At 40.8% G+C, this 17,308-nt stretch overlaps 1 protein-coding gene across 5 annotated transcripts in view; it reads left to right on the top strand.

The window, feature by feature from the left end:
• JAKMIP2 (janus kinase and microtubule interacting protein 2) overlaps positions 1-17,308 on the top strand; it is a 49,464-nt gene that overhangs the window by 14,135 nt on the left and 18,021 nt on the right. For all 5 annotated transcript variants that reach the window (XM_065690540.1, XM_065690536.1, XM_065690537.1 and 2 more), the window contains exons 2-9: positions 3,569-3,838; positions 5,902-6,399; positions 8,414-8,623; positions 9,521-9,619; positions 11,551-11,697; positions 13,365-13,505; positions 14,419-14,475; positions 16,852-16,971. In XM_065690540.1, coding sequence (XP_065546612.1) covers positions 3,710-3,838; positions 5,902-6,399; positions 8,414-8,623; positions 9,521-9,619; positions 11,551-11,697; positions 13,365-13,505; positions 14,419-14,475; positions 16,852-16,971 — 1,401 coding nt within the window. In that variant the 5' untranslated portion in view covers positions 3,569-3,709. The remainder of the gene's footprint in view (positions 1-3,568; positions 3,839-5,901; positions 6,400-8,413; positions 8,624-9,520; positions 9,620-11,550; positions 11,698-13,364; positions 13,506-14,418; positions 14,476-16,851; positions 16,972-17,308) is intronic.

Here is a 17,308-nt window from a genome sequence, read left to right as displayed (position 1 = left end):
ATTCCCTAAAGACAAATTGTTTTGAAATAACCTGATCCCATCTTGTTTAATTAGCATTAAGTTTAATAATAGTGATTTTTACCTATTTACAGGGGATGGTAGCAAGAGGGCTTTCTACTAATACTTTTTCAGATAGCATCTGCCATGTAACTATAGAAACCATAGTACAAACCTGGAACATTTTCCCCAGACTCACCTCTGGACTGTCTTGGATATGAGACTCTCATTCCATGTCCCTGTGCAGGGCTGAGCCTGTCTAGTGGTTCCACCGGTAAGGGTATCTATGAAACATGTCTGGGTGCAGTTTGCATGAGCTAGCCTTGGAAAGTAAAGTGGTAAGGCTTGTGATTGGGAATTGCTCACCAAGAAGGCGGTTAACTGGTCTTCTGGTGAACGGATGCCTGGCTTTAAAAGAAATCTGAAATGGAGCAATCATTCCCAGATCCTCAGCACAGGGTACAAACTGCAAGAGAAAGAAGAAGGAAGTGTTCAAAGCCAGCTGCATTCCCCTGCTTTTTTCACTTTCATTCTGAAATTAGTTTTTAGGGTGTAATCAATAAGGAAATTAGTGACAGCAGAGGGATTGGACTGTCCTTTGTGTTCTTCACTTCTGAGATTCAGGTGTAACCTGTGGAGGCTTTATGTCTCTGTATGGAGACCCGTATAATTCATAGTCAAGGTCCTGGACATCCTGTTCTGCTTTGGACAATATCATGCAGGAGCAATTTAGCAGAGAATAAGAGCGTGCATGACTGATCAAAATGACTGATCCCCAACATCTCTGAAGCAGAGGCTGTACCCGGTATTAACAAAAAGGTAGCCTAGAATGCCATGGAAAAGAAAGAACAAGAGCAAACAGCAAATAAAGGCAAAAAATTTCAAAAGGAAGGCATGGAAGCCAAAAGAAAAATGACAGCAATGGGTGAAATTTGTAGGAAGGCAGGAAAACAAAAGATTAAAGAGACTAGGTAGGAAGAAGCTTCGAGTGGGATTGCTCATCCAGTTGTACTTGTCTTTTTGTATTCAACCTTAAAGGTTATGAAGTACTTTCCTCGAGGCATTTATGTTTTATGGCTTGTTCTGCCATGGAAGCAGCACACCATTATTTGCACACTCAGTGCTTATTTGCTTTAGAATTCTGGGAATGTGAATAAGTAGACTCCTACCTAGTTATATCATGCAGCTAAGCTTGAATTTGTCTTTAAAAAAACCCCAACTAACTAAAGCAAAAACTCAAACCAAAACTCGCCAAAAAAAACCAGCCCAAAACCAACCAACAAACAAACTTTGAGATTCAGATGTGCCTTTTCACACAGCAGCAGTTCTAATTAAGGACAAGTGTAGCCATGATCTCTTGCTGATAAATACTTCACAGCCTATAGCAATGTGTTATTACTTTCCATAAAAAGAGAGGCAAATCCTTCAGTGAATTAATTTAGATTTTCATTCAAAATGTATCTCAAAAGAAATGTGTGTAGCTGTTATTTCAGAATTTACTGGATAGATTTTCTCAGGAGAGAAGGAAAATACAATCTTTCCTTCTGACGTCCAGACTCAATTTATTATGGCTTAGGCATGGGTTTAATCCTGCTGTCTTGGATGGAAATCTGCATGTAGATTTGTTTGTTTGCTTGTTTTTGAAGCTTTCTTTTGCTTAACCAGAGGTTTTCATGGCTCCAAGGGCTCCAACAATAATTCCTACAGATGATACTGACATGTGCTAGTAGAGGACAAAGCTGACAGATGTTCCAGCTGCTATTGTACTTGATAGACATTTGGCGTAAATAATTCTGCTGGTCTTTCTGCTTACAGATGTGACTGATGCTTCTTGCAATCTCTAAATAGATGCATTGCCAAATAAACTACCAGGTTTTGAAACAGTTATGCGGGTCATGTTACTCTCACAATCTGGGAATGCTGTGGTGTTTTTAATTTCCTTGAGCTGGTATGTCTAATGGCATCAGCACAGTGCCCTATGTACTTCATAGGGAGGTCTATATACTGAAGGCTGTGTCCCACTGAAACCAAGGAAATTTATTTATGCAGGGAACTGAGCTGTTTCTTCTCAGATGTAAAATCTGGGATCTGATCATGTGTACTGTTGAGAACCAGTACACTTTACTGGCTCCCTTCCCACTTTGGGGTTGAGAGTGCTCATCGTATTAAGGACGTGGCAGCTGGTGAAATTATCCTCCAGACTTGCCCAGATTTCCATGGCAGACTGCAGGGACAGTACTCTTCAGTAAATATAATTCGCACCATGTGGGGAAGATGTGATATTGCAGATAACCAGGGATTGTTATGAAAGGCTATTCCCTCACTGCAGTCTGCAAGCAAGTGTTGGAAAGGCAGACACTTAAAAATGCTTTGGCATAAAATTCAAGCTTTGTGCAATTAAAAGCAATATGATGGCGAACTGACAAACTCACTGGGCCCCTCCCTCTGAAAGAATTGTAGGGCTGCCTTTACAGGTGGAAAGATACAACTTTGGGCATCTGAATATCACAACACTCTTTCAGTGAAAAGGAATTCCACCTAAAGAAGATAAATCTCGTCTGAAATATTAATTTACTCAAATTAAATGGAAATTCCAGTCCAAAAAACAGTTTCAGGAATACTTTTTTTTTTTGTTGTTGTTCTATCTCACTCTATTTAGAGCTGCTCTACATAAAACACAGGAACAAAGTATTTTTTACATTACATATCTTCCTATGTCTCAGTAGGATACTCATTCAGATCAGCAGAGTGAATTTGCAAGGTTGATCTGGTTTGTTATCCTTTGTGTTAGAAAAAAATAGTTTAGTTGAAAGGGACCTACAGGGCTCATCTAGTCCAACTGTCTGACCACTTCAGGGCTGACCAAAAGTTAAAGCATGTTTGTTTCTAAGGGCATTGTCCAAATGCCTTCTAAACACTGACAGGCATGGGGCATTGACCACCTCTCTACGGAGCCTATTCCAGTGTTTGACCACCCTCTTGGTAGATAAATGCTTCCTAACGTGCAGTCTAAAATTTCCCTGGTGCAGCTTTGCGTATGGATACAGACACCATTGTGTTTATGTAAGACAGATGGATTCCTGGAAGCAGTATTTCACCAGGTTTTGAGAGATGGAAGAAGAGCTATGGCAGATTGTGGCTGTGTTCTGGAAAGTCTCTGGGTGTGGCACAGGATGCTGGAGGGTTGGGAAGGGTAAACAGAAGATACAGTTGGTGGATGCACAAGACTGAAGTGTCTGCCTTGTGCTTACCTCAGGCTGCAAGGCTTGGATTAAATTTACCTGCCCTTTCTAGCCCTATACTCTCAACAGCAGCAATCCTCACAGTAAACAAGCTCCTGTCTTCATTGTGTGGTGCCCTTCCTGAGAACATAAAAAGGGCGCACATGGAATCTCCACTAGTACACCAGGCTTGCACATAGAAGCTTGATTGTGCTGGGATCTCCCTTGCAGGTTTTCAGACAAAGATTGCAGTGTTTTGGGAAGTGAGCTCTCTCTTGTGTTCTGTAACCATGTGAGCTGTCATGCTGCACTGTCTACTGACAAATAATAGTATGTCTTATTTCTCACAGGGCTTCCAAAGCAGCTGAGTCCAGGAGCTCAAGGAATGCCATGCAGTAGGTGCTGAACGAACTGGCACTGAGAGGAACGGAAAAAGATGGCAGTCTGTATTTGAAATAATTAAACACGTGGACTCTTGCTGATAAGAAACCATGTCAAAAAAAGGACGTAGCAAGGGCGAAAAGCCTGAGGCACTGATTGTTGCCCTACAGGCTGCCAATGAGGAACTCAGGACCAAGCTAACAGACATTCAAATTGAGCTGCATCAGGAGAAATCAAAGGTAAGTGAGGGTTTGGTTTTATTTAACAGTGTCTGCACTGAAGGAGGGAAACACATGGAAAAGATGGTATCACAGAAATGAACAGATGCAACACAACTGTTTCCTAGAGCAGTGGTCTGCTGCTTTCTCCACATATGGCATTTTCTTACTGTGGATGTCCTGTTGCTTACGTGGAAAAGACTTTATTGAGGTACAAGTCTAAGAGGCTTCTGGCACTCAAATGGAACAATGTGTCTTTTGTAACACCTTTGGCCATATTCAAGTTATTGGGTTTCATCCTATCCACTCAGTGTTTAGAAATTGTGTAGTGTTGCTGTTTTTCAAATGGCTGATATCTCAGCAAGACATGCCCTTATTTCAAAGTCGAGTGAAGGGTTCCTTGAATGTATAGCATGGCAATCCATGCCAACCCTTTCAATCCATCTGCAGTGCAGCTGAATTGTATTTATACCCTAGGGTATGTATGCAGTGTTTAAGTCTTGTTTAGGTACCACTTCGTCTGCCACAGTTACAGTCTCAGATATGTAGGCTAAAGGGAGATGAGTATCATATACACACGGTATAGCCATGGCCGTATGGTATAGACATACCTGGGGAGGTTTGAGGTGCCTCCTAGGTAATTTAGAAACCTTTCAGAAACCTCAGAACTGTGTGCTGCAGCTTCAGCTCTTGCCTGTATCTTCTGCTGAACTGTCCACTCTCTTTTCCTGCATTGTTTATGTAGGACAGCCCTTACAAAACATGTGAGTGAGTTCTAGGAGAATCCTTCAGATTTGTTTTCCATGGAACCTTCTGAGGAAGATGTCTCTCATTTTTATGGAGTGTTACTTGTCAGAACGATCTTGGTAATAGAAACCTACCTTCAATAAATCCTCTCCAAATACTCAATTAGGCCTGCAGGCTAGACCACCAGTGTCTCTTGGAGGGCTTTCAGGTGACCTGATACTGTGCTTATTCGTGTCGACTGGTTTTTTTTTTCCCCCGTTTTTTCTTTCTGAAAGAATTGTGGAATATAGAATGGTTTTGGTTGGAAGGGACCTTAAAGCTCATCCAGTTCCAAAGCCCTGCCATGGGCAGGAACATGTTGCACTAGATCAGGCTGCTCATAGCCCTGTCCAACCTGACCTTTGAGGTTTGCTTACTCTTCCTTGTGGTCCTTTTTCAATAAGGAATTAACAAGGAAGTTCTTACAGTCTTTGAAACCACATTCTTTTTCGCTGTAAATGACAAACCTACCAAGTTTGCTTTGAACTGAAACCATTCCTTATCCATTGCTTTCCTTTGGTGTAGGTTCACACAGGTGACTATTGTGGAATTGCTCAGGGGTATGAAGTTACACCTAGAGATGTATTAGTGTAAGTGTACTGTGGACTGGTGGGTTGCTGTGTAACTTTGATTCCAAAGCTATGGACAAAGAACTTTAAAGACTATTTTTAATAAGGACTAGCCAATGATGTATGCTAAGTAAAGCTAGCTATTTCATAAGCATAATAACCATGAAGCGTGCTTGTCTGTAGATATGTGACTAAGAAGTTACTATAAATGTCTGTGATAGCTCTGTGTATGGGTAAGAACATTTGTAAAAGATGAAGTGTTTCCTGGACTTTTAGACTTGCACTTTACCTCAGGTGGGATCACATAGAGCCGAGCACTTCTCTCTTATCTGATTGACTGCCCATGGTCATGAAAGTTATAGGAACCTTGCTACATCTGAGCCCTCTAATTTTCTGGTGAATTTGACTGACATTGATGGGACAGAAAGTTGTTAGACAAATGCATGCATATACATGGGGTCTTATTTCCTTGGGAAATACTTAAGCTACATGTGTCACTGTGTGAGGTAAGACACCAGGAGAAGACAGGGTTGTTTTGACTTGTGTAAGACAGCATAAAATCTGTGTGAATGCCTTGGGAGTTGGCCCATATTTTGCTTTAGGAGGGTGAAGGATCATCTAGGTTCTCCAGCAGGGTCTTCCTCAATTTGACATGACTGTGTGTCTGCATGGGCCTGTTTTGATAACGTTATCTTGGGAGCAAGTGACTTTCATTTTATCTTAATGTAGGTTGCTAAACTTGAAAGGGAGAAGACTCAAGAAACTAAGCGCATCCGCGAGGTGGAGCAGCGCAAGCAGACTGTGCAGATCACGGAGCTAAAAGCCAAACTCCATGAGGAGAAAATGAAGGAGCTGCAGGCTGTGAGAGAGAACCTCATCAAACAGCATGAGCAGGAGATGACGCGGATGGTCAAAGTCCGAGACAGTGAAATCCAGCGCCTGAAGTCAGCGCTGAGTGCGCTGCGGGATGGGAGCAGTGATAAAGTAAGGACAGCGCTGACTATTGAGGCTCGTGAGGAGGCCAGAAAACAGTTCGACTCTGAGCGCCTTAAACTTCTGCAGGAAATTACTGAACTGAAGTCTGCCAAAAAGCAGGTAGATGAGGCCCTTAACAATATGATCCAAGCTGATAAGATCAAGGCAGGGGATCTTCGGAGTGAGCATCAATCCCACCAGGAAGCCATTTCCAAGATCAAATGGGAGAGTGAAAGGGATATTCGCCGCCTGGTCAGTAACCGAAACAGTTCATGTATTCTTTTATGCCGTAGTGAGTTTGCCTCTTGTGCCCTTAGCTTTTTCTGAATGCAGAACTCTGCAATGCACCTCAGTTTGCGAAAGTATTACAGGCTTCTCGCTGTTGTTTCTTAGCAGTAAATATATCATGGTGAGTTGGTGAGAGAGCAAACACTGCGATGGCAGCTAACACCTTAAAGTGAGGAAACGGTTGGCCTAGTCCATAAGGATTTGGCTTGCTGAGGTGCCAATACATGTGCGATGTGAAGTGTTAGAAAAAGAGTTTGCATCTGCACTTGTGGTTTGTTAGTTTCTCTTGCCCTTGTGATGGTATCCTAAACACATTAATCCATGGCAGGAGGAGAGATATCTTTTGTTTTGGTCTTGGCACAGCCTTCAGCAATTACAAGGGAAAATTAACAAAATGAGGCCCACATTAGCAAGGGTGCAAGTTGCCATGTTTCCTGCTCCAGGGAGCTGGACCTGCTTGAAATGGTGGAAAGTTTGGCTTGAAACCTGGAATTCAGGATTTGATAGTTAAGTAAAAGAAATAGTGATGTAAACTGTCAGGAATGATAACTTTTTGGGTGTCATCCTCAACCTGTTTGAAATCTGTGTACTGGAGGTACGTTCTTGTGTTGCCAGAATGCTCAGTGGTGTAGAACAGACTAGGAGTGGTGGATTCTTCATATCTGCCTTCTGAATTTTGACTCTTCTTACTGCTTTGATCCCCATTTGCAGTTTTGTGTGGCCACGAGGAGAAGCTACTGGTTTTTATTTTTTTATTTTTTTTCCCCTCGTCTGGAATTGAGGCTCTGTCTTCATGGTTTAATACGGAAAGGAACTATAGTCAAACTCAGGGTAAACCAGAGCTGCACATAGTAACACTAAGATCAACTCCGGTTGCACCATTGTGTTGTGTATTTTATTTTTAGCCACTGATGAAAGGCTTTTTGACAGCTATTTACTCACATAAGAACTTGAACAAGTCCAGAATTATTTTTATCTTACACGAGTGTTTTCCAAATCCACCATATTGCTATTAGAGTGCAGGAAGTTACATCAGGGTGACATCTAGTGAGTGGAGATCAGAATCTAGTCCTACTCACTGGAAAAACAGTCTGGGGAGGAGTTCTGCAAGACTGGAAAGCTGCAAGACCAGAAAGTGTCTTTTCCTGAAGCAGACAAAATTTAGGATAGCTGCAATTTTTGTTTCCAGGGAACGATTCGTACCATTCCTGGGTAATAGAACTTCTGTTTTCCAGAGTGATTTGCAAATTCTCATTCATTAAATTTTTTGGAGCTTGATGATATTATCAGTTTTGTATCAGTTTTCATGGTTGCAAGGCTTGCATGCTCTGATCTTAGAATTCTGAGTTTTCATCTAGATTTTCCTATCAGCCATCGTTCTTAAAAATTGTTGTGAGGTGAAATAAGTGACACTTCTTTTTGTCGTAGCTAGTCCTGGGGTATTAAACAGAAATTAAGTAACAATGAAATGAATAGCTTGAGTTTGCACTCAGCCAAGATTAATAGCATGGCAATCAGCTTTAAGAAATACTGGGTCTGTGCAGATCTTCTGTTTGTCAGAACTGGACCATAACCTCTCCTGTCCCAGACAATGGAGCTGCATTTACAGGAGGAGGAGCTAGTCTAAACGTTTTGGGGTTTGTCAGAGTTTATACTTATTTTTCACTAGTATAAATGACTGATCAAAATGCAGTGCAAAAGCCTGAACTATTCACCCACTTATCTGTTACCATTGCACCAGGATCAGTCCCTGGGCTTCACTCTGTAAGGCTAGTGAATCTGCCACTGTGTCAATGTACTGTTATGGCTGAAATCTCAAAGGGTGTTGTTTTACAAGTCTGGTGCAGTGTGATATAGCAGATTTAAGTGTTGAACACTGCTGTTAAGTAAACCATACGCTACTATATTGGAGAAGGCTAAAATGGTGTTGCCTTTACACAGTAATATCATTGTTGTGTGTTTTTTTTCTCTGACTCAGATGGATGAGATCAAGGCTAAGGACAGGATCATATTTTCCTTGGAGAAAGAACTGGAGACACAGACAGGCTATGTGCAGAAGCTGCAGCTGCAGAAGGAAGCTCTGGACGAACAGCTCTTCTTGGTGAAGGAGGCAGAGTGTAACATGAGCAGCCCCAAGAGAGAAATCCCAGGAAGGGCCGGAGATGGTTCGGAGCACTGCAGCAGCCCTGTATGCAGGTTTTACTGGCTGCTGCAAAGCAGAAACATGGCTGTGTTTCTCTTGCTTAAATATTTTCTCAGGCCCTGGGAAAACATTCCCACTCTTATTCACTACAGAGAAGTTATGTCTATAGATTTTTCAGAGAATACTAATGAGACCAAGCTTTGTAAGGCTGTTTCCTCAGTTGCTCTATTTACAAATACAAAATATATTAAATAATTAGTGCACCTTTGAGAGAATCATTACATTAACATAACTACCTGGATAGCACACATCCTTAAAACCGCATAGAATTGGGAAGATGGTCAGGAATGGGGAGGGTGAAGGAGGGGGTCAGAATCTGGGAGACTTTTGGTTGATCCTCCTTTGTCTTATTCTCCAGGTATGCAGCGCTTGCCATCACTCACAAAGCATGCAACTCACTAGTAGTGTGACTAAATGTATGATGTTTACACAACAAATGTGTGAATATACCCATATTTATACATACACATATAAGGAATAAGAAAGTAAATGCAATTGATACTGAAAAGGATGTCCTTTTTCACCTGACATAATGGCTCAGTAAATAGAAGTGAGGCATAGGAAAAGGCAATAAAAATTAGAATCTTTTATCTTTTTGCTCTTTCTTCCCCATCATAACAATATACCAATGTCTGTTTGGTTGTTTTCTCTTTATTTTTTTAACAGCTGAAAATTTTCAATTGAAGTGTCCCCCAAACCAGATACTTTCTTCCAAATACATGCATACTTTTGCAAGCACATTCAATACTGTGAAAATACATAACTACAATTTGTTGACAATGACAACTTAAGTTGACTGGTGGGTGGTTTTTGAGGCTTCTTTTCTCAAGCATGTATTTTGAAAAGACTCAGTAACTGTATTATATTGTTGCCAATGAACAGGACTTGCGCAGAAACCAGAAGAGGATAGCAGAGCTGAATGCCACAATCCGGAAGCTGGAGGATAGGAATACGTTGCTTGTTGATGAACGAAATGAACTGGTGTGTGAGCTTTGCACTATTGGATAGAGGAGGTTGGGAGCCATAGGGAAAGGCAAAGAGAGGAGGATCCAAAGATGACAGGCAGTGATGAATATGCCTTTTCCATCCATCAGGAGGCTGAGGATGATTTTTTTAATCCTAGAATTAAACAGTAATTTCATTGAAGTGATATGAGTAAAAAGTCACAATAAAAGTTGGGGCAGAGAGGTTTGTAGGTGTCTGTATGAATGCTTATGTTCCCTCCTTGATCTTTTGAGCATACAACAGTGTATGGTGGGGCTTATCCCCACTTAAACATTACTGAAGTAATGTTTATAATTCAGTATTTGACCAGGCTGAGAATAGTGAAGAGATCTAGGGAGGCTGGACAGTGGTGAATCGATCCCTTTATCTGACTTAATCCTAAGTGGTGATATGTGTGTGTTGAAGTCAGCATCCTGGCTTTTTAGCCTCTCCGTATTTCCACTTCTGTGATTAAGGATGAGGGTGTTGAAATTCAGCTCATGATTTTTTTTATTCCTGAGCTAGGACTCCTAATGCACTTGTTTCTTATCAGTTTAGCTGGCTTGAATCTCTTCAAGTTCTTAATGTAGTATTTGCAAAATGTCTTAGCAAGATTGAAAATTACAGATATGTTCATGGGTCTCCAGTTATGAAAAGCTCTCAACTCTCAGACTTACGTGACACTGAATAACTTGGAGTCTGATGAGTCACTCTGATTACCTGCTGCGTGTCATTAGATGTTCAGGCTATTTTTTTACAAAGAAAAAAAGTGCTTTTAGAAAGCTGCTGAGTTGTTCCTCGCACAACGTGGCTACAACGAACACATTTGGTTAAAAGTGACCAGGAGTACTACTGGAAATACTACACACTTTGATTCATTCAGATTAGCAACAACTAACTTATTTCTTAGGGTAGGACAAACAGTTGTTTTGTCCACAGCTTTTCTGATCAAAGATGTAATGACTTCCTAGCTCCTCCCCCCTTTTCTGTTAGCAGAAGGGATTCTCAGATACTTGCTAACCTGCTTCAGACTAAATCAGTGGTTTAGTTTAGATAGCCTCGTAAGATGACGTGGTGATGTAAGCAAGTATGGTTGACTATGCTAAATAGCTACAGAAAACTCTTGCAGTCATTTCCTCAGGAGAACTGCAAGGGGCAGGAACCTCCCAGTGACAAACAATACTACAGAACTGGGACAGTGCCTTTGTTAAGTAGATCATCTGGGCACAGAGATGATTTCTTTTCAAAGCCACATGACATCTTCCTTGTCCTCCCTTAGAGAAAGAAAATATAGCTATAAAACACTCAGTATTACTGAATGGAACTATTTTTTCAGAGGAAGAGATCTTGCTTAAAACTCTAGTTGTACCAATAGTGGAACTTCCAAGCATGCCCTAAGATATCTTCCTATCTTAACCGGATTTGTTGATTAAATGTTATGTGATTTATTGATTAAAACGAAGTTCATTGTGCATGTGCACAAGTATTTCACTGTGTGGCATTAAAAACCAGGGTTACAATTATGTTGTTATTGCTATGATCCACACTGAGTAGATACCTATGCAAATCTGTCTTTCAGTGAGAAAATCAGTAAGGTTCTTGCAGATGAAGCACAGGTCATTTCAGACTTTTGTAGCAGCTTTGCCTGACTGTGTTGGGTTGCTTCATTTCTAAGTCTGAGTTTCTTGTTGATAAAGCCATCTTTTGGAAATTAATATGCATATGGATGATATTTTTCCATCTTTTGGAAATGAATATGCTTTTTTCAAATGAATAAGCTGTAAACATCAGTTTCACTAGATCAATCACTTTGGTGTTCTACTGGGACATTAGTCCAATAGGGAAGTAATAAAAGTACTTCTAACAAAGGAGTGAGAAAAAAATCTTTTATTTGGATTATTTACGATTACTGATTGCTATCAATACAGCTGAAGCGTGTCCGAGAAGCTGAGAAACAATGTAAACCTCTTCTGGAAAAGAACAAGTGCCTCATGAAGAGAAATGATGAACTTATGCAGTCTTTGCAGCGTATGGAAGATAAACTCAAAGCAGTTACTAAAGAAAATATAGAAATGGTTGGTATTGAAGAGCAAAGTGAGGATTGCTGTAGATCTATGCCTGTTATGGTAGCCACATCTGCATAGTGTATGCATGTATATATGTACAAAAAGTGTTGTATGTCGTGTGTAATACTACTGATAAGATATAGCCATGCTTATGTCTCTATATAATAGAGATACATACTGTAACATTGTGTATTGTGTACAAAAGTATACTTAAGTGAATGCATAATATGTGAATGTAGAATCTTTACTACCATCTCCAAGATTAGAATATTGAGTTTCAATTCTTAAAAAAGAAGAAAAAGAAATAATTGTATCAGAATCATATCACATTCTACTGTTTGGCATCTGGGACTCAAAAAGGAAGCTATTATGAGTGATGTTTTCAGCCAGTGTGATGTTCATCTTTGAGTATATATGTTCTTATTGTTGCTGATGATGGTGAAGTCCTGGTCTGCCACTGAGCACATACAGTCTTCCCATAGAACATAAACATGGTAGATGGGTATGGGAAAGGGTAATTGTGGTATTCTGAATTTGTCTAGGGTTATCAGTTTCACATCCGGGCTATATTAAATGGGGTCAAAGCAGTTATGTCTGTGTCCTTCAAATGAAATTTCCCTGAGTATCAGTCAGAATCCACTCCCTACACATGCACTGAGGTTGCTTTGGCATTAATGAAAAAAGGAGGTGGAAGTTCTGGGTTGCCAGGTGTAAGATGGTAGGCTGAGACAACTTCCTCTAAGTGTGTTTGTGTTCCTTGTCTCTGGCTTGCACCAGAACAGTCATGAGCAGGCTGACTTCTGCAATGGATGCAGCTTTCCTGCGGTTAGGATGAGAGGATCAGATTGACTTTCTTGAAAAAAAAAGACTTCAGTGTTACAAGGTTAAGCCACTTTAAGACTGCAATTCAGGTGTCACAGGTCAGAATTGTTCTTCCACAACTGTGGTAGTACAGATCACAGCCCCTTGGGCTGTCCCACAGCAGAGAGAAGGGACCTGGCAATCTGCATGCATTAGACATCAGCAGTCACATGTGTATGCACGCAGCACGTATGTTCTAACTTAGCTCCCTAAGATCTACTTTTTACACTATAGATGCCCAAATTATGGAAGCTAGCAGGCTGTGGGTGGCTAGAGAAATTCTCATGGGCTGTAGCCATCTCTTATCCCAGGCAGGATGTGGATTTCTAGTTAAAACTGATGTGGTACCACAGTTTTTTCCTTTCCTCTTCTTCCTACTAGATATATGTCTTCAATGTGACTAAAGCATCTCTCTCTCCTCAGTGTGTATGGCCATGTGATGGCTATCAGTAAGGGCATGGGGTCATAGGCGTATATATTCTTTTGCACGCTCACCAAACAGGTAGGGGGTTCAGCTGAATTTGCCATATGTTAGGGCATCTTGATGCATGGCAAAGGAAGAGCTATGGGTAAGGGCTGCTGTAGAGGATATCTTGCCACACAATAAGTAAATAGGTAAAACTTTGTTTTTCTGGTTGAAGAACTGAACCTTCCTGAGCTGCTCTATTGTTAAGAAGTTCTGGCAGGTATAAAGTTATAAAAATGGTGTTTCTGAGGAATATTTAAAGGCTGTACAGCTTAAATGTCGAATTTTTAGCTGAAGGTGGTCTTTTAATTGCAGGATCTTACTTTATCTGTTTCTCTTCCTACCACAGAGAGAAAAAATTACATCACATCCTCCTCTAAAGAAATTAAGATCTCTCAATGACCTGGATCAGGCTAATGAGGAACAAGAAACTGAATTCTTAAAGCTTCAGGTCATAGAACAACAGAACATAATTGATGAGCTAACGAGGGTACGTCCAGAGCACCAGGAAATTAGGAACAATTGCTATGTACAGTTCACCACTGATAGTATTTCTTCTTATAACTAGAAATCCAAGGGTTAATATCTTACTTTTAATACCTGCAGATTTTTAGATGTAGGTGTGCAAGGGAGCAGTTTAACTGAATTTCTATTGGGGCATCAGCCCCTTCAACTCAAAAGTATAACTTGTGTGTGAGAACTGAGCTCTAGAAATGAACACAGACTAAGAACTGTGGAGCTTGGGAAGATGCCTACATGTTCACAAGGCTGTTTTGTTTTACTGCTGTGACTAAGCTACCATTCAAAAGTTTCTGTAACAGGAGGCAGGTGCACAGTGCGATACCATGTGCTGGAAAAGCGTGTGCTGCTAGATGGTGGTTCACTCATTCTTTTGTCATTTAATACTGACAATACCTTTTTCAGCTGACTTTGTATTATGATGTTGAGGGTAAAGAGAAAGAGACTCCAGAACAAGCTGTTGCCTCTTCTAAGAGGTCATTGCTAGGAGGGGTGAGATCAACACCACCATCATGTAACAGCTTTGAAACAGGCAGCATCTCCTTTGCAGGGAAGGTGGACAGCCTCTCACACAAAGCCCAAACCAGACCCCTGCAACAGACTTCCCAGTGATTTTAACAGGAAATCCATCAGTGCCTGTCATTCAACATCCTGTCAAGGCAACTGCACAACAAGGGGCTTTCTGCAGATATCCCATCTTCCTCAAGTGGTTTTCAGCTGACATGCATAGAGATTTGAATATGAATCCTCCCACCTGGAATCAGATTGCTGTTTGAATGTATGAACAGAGAGTTGGTGAAAGCCCAGTGATTTATTTCCTCTGTAGATTTGGCCTTCTAAAGCTGCAAACAAGATGAGAGTAACTTTTTACTTTTATTTTCCAGGACAGGGAGAAACTCATTCGTCGCAGAAAGCATAAAAGAAGCTCAAAGCCAATTAAGGTAAGAGGAAAACGTTTTTTGGTTTATAAAAATACTAGTAGGCTCTGTAGGAAACACACTTCAACAATCTGATTAAAGAAAGCTTTGTGGATTATAACAATCTGCTTTAGTGATCAGGTTTCTAAACACCTTACACTTTGGGAGAGCTTTTTAACTCCACTTTGAAATTCAGTTAAGGGTATGTAGTTATTTTATTTCCAGTAAAATGGGGCTTTCCCTCACTTCCTCTGAAACAGTAATAATCTTCTTTCTGTCTGGTTTCTATAAATACTGATCTCAATGTCTATTATGCTGTGGTGTATTTACATTTCCAGAGGCCCTCCCATCTATCTTCTGCTATCTATTTTTCATAGCACATATGGGCTAAAGCAAAATCCTTGTGCATCTTTATTCTTCAAGTGGAAGTTTTTAAATTGAGTGCCATTCTCTCCTGCTCAGTTCCACAGGCCTATGGCTACTCCATGTATTACCCTGAATTGGGTCAGGTCCAAAGCTGGTGCTGAGTAGTCAGTAGCGTTTCAAATAGTTCCTTTATAAACTAGATGTGAAGCATGACTTTGTAACAGCCATGTCCTACCTTCAGAAAATGGAAATGCTGTGTAGGTGTCGTGGTTCAAACCCAGCCACACAGCTCGTCCACTCACTCCCCAACTTCTTTCCCTCCCTCTACTCCCAGAGGGACGGAGAGGAGAATCGAAAAGAATGCAACTCCCATGGGCTGAGATAAGAACAGTTTAGTAACTAAGGTATAACACAAACCACTGCTGCTACCACCAATTATAATAATGATAAAGGAAATAACAAGAGGAAAGAATACAACACCTCAGCACCAGCCAACCGATAACTCGCCCAGCCCCACCTGACCAAGCACTGACCCATACCTCCTCCAACCCTGCAGTCCCTAGCCCTTCCGGGTAACTCCCCATTACATCCTGGGCATGACGTGCTGTGGTATGGAATACCTCTTTGGCTAGTTTGGGTCAGGTGTCCTGTCTCTGCTTCTGCCTGACTTTCCCTCGTCCCTGGAAGAGCATGAGGCTCAGAAGGTCCTTGGTCAGACCAAAACATTTATGTTATCAGCCCTGTTCCCAGGCCAAAAGTCAAAACACAGCGCTGCACCAGCTACTAAGAAGAAGAAAAATGACTGCTACTGCTGAACCCAGGACAGTAGGAAACAGAACTTAGTTGCAATTTGTCCCTCAAGCACATCCCTGGGTATGTCAGCCACGTGCTGTGAAAGTAATGCAAGACTATCCTACACACAAGAGAATTTCAGTGTCATAACACTTTCTCTGTGGGTTTTGAAGCAAGACACATCAGACATAACTGGCAGACAAGGACTACAAAATATTTTAATCAGTCAACAGTATTTCAAAGCCAGAGATTATAGCATGGGAGAAAATGGTTATTGTCTTCTACAATAATGAACAACAAAAAATAATGAACAACATAAAATGATAATATATGCAAAAGGTTATTGGTACATGGTTTTTGTATGATTAAAATTCCAGGTTTAGAAGGCTGCAACCTGTAAGCAAAAGTGAAAAATGCTGCAGAGCAGAAGTGCATCTTAAGTGCCCATTGATCAGTTTGTCTGCAGAATTATTCATAAACCAAGTATTTAAATGCTGAAATCTGTGCCCTGGAGCTAAGCCAGCAGGGCCAAGCAGTTATACCTTCATAGGACATACAGTTTTCATTTGATTTAATTCTGTTACTGAGATAGAAGGTAGTGAGGTGTCAGACATTTAACCAAAGTGTGTAGCGTGAGCAATCTCTTACAACATGAGATTGTAACTGAGTTACTGTGGGACTGGAAAGATGTGTGAGATTAAAGTTACTTCATGCTAGTTTGTATTAGCATAGCTTTCATTTCCTCCAACAGCAGTATCAGTGAGAAAAGCTCTGAGATTAAAAATATCAGCAGTTTGAGAGAATAAGGAGGGTTCCCTATTCTACATGCATTTCCATGCTGTTGTGGTGGTGTCTTTGCCCACCAGTCTGCATGTTGACAGATGTCTTCTGAACAGCTTTCATGTTAACAAACAATTCTCATGCCTCCCTGCAAGAGCAGAGACTTTTCCTTTAGCATGGTGCTGCTTCCATTATGTTTTCCAAGTTTTAGACTGAGCCAGATCCTCAGCTCATAAAAAATGACTCAGCAAACTCATTCTCCACCAGTGCAAGACCTAATCTTCCATATGGTTCTTTTTGGGTTGGTTTGGAGATGGTAGTTGCAGGGGTAGCCCATCACTCTTTTTTATGTCTTGCCTTTAAGTAACCAGTGATGTGATTTTGGACTGACCTTTTCACCCATCAGAAACTCATGCTACCTGTTTCCAAGCAGATTCAGAAATCATGTTTTCCCTCCTTTAGAGACATGTGGTGGATACAGTTTTTGGGTATGATGATGATTCCATGGACTCTGAAACATCCTCTGTGGCCTCATATAGAACAGACAGAACACCAGCAACCCCAGATGATGATCTAGATGAGGTAAGAGTTGGCTCTTTCCATAGGCAAGGAGAGATCTTCAGGAGATTTTGAATTCCAAAAGTGGCTGGGCTCTCAAAACACTCAAGTTTTTATAGTGTGTACTGAGTGCTAAGTTCTTCATTAAGTTTTCCCTCAATTTTGTTTACTGATACACTAAAATGCTGAGAGGTTCTTTCAAAATCTAGTCCATAGAATCTACAGTATGACTTCATTGAAATCTGACATGATTTTTTTTCCTCTTTCCCTTCAAGAAAATAAACTTATCGCATTTCTTTTAGCTTAAAGATGTAAATTCTGTGTAAATTCCACATTATTACTTCATGTTACAATAAACTCA

This window comes from Lathamus discolor, chromosome 10 (assembly GCF_037157495.1).
Source record: "Lathamus discolor isolate bLatDis1 chromosome 10, bLatDis1.hap1, whole genome shotgun sequence".
Classification (NCBI taxonomy): domain Eukaryota; kingdom Metazoa; phylum Chordata; class Aves; order Psittaciformes; family Psittacidae; genus Lathamus; species Lathamus discolor.
This window is presented reverse-complemented; position numbering and strand designations above follow the sequence as displayed.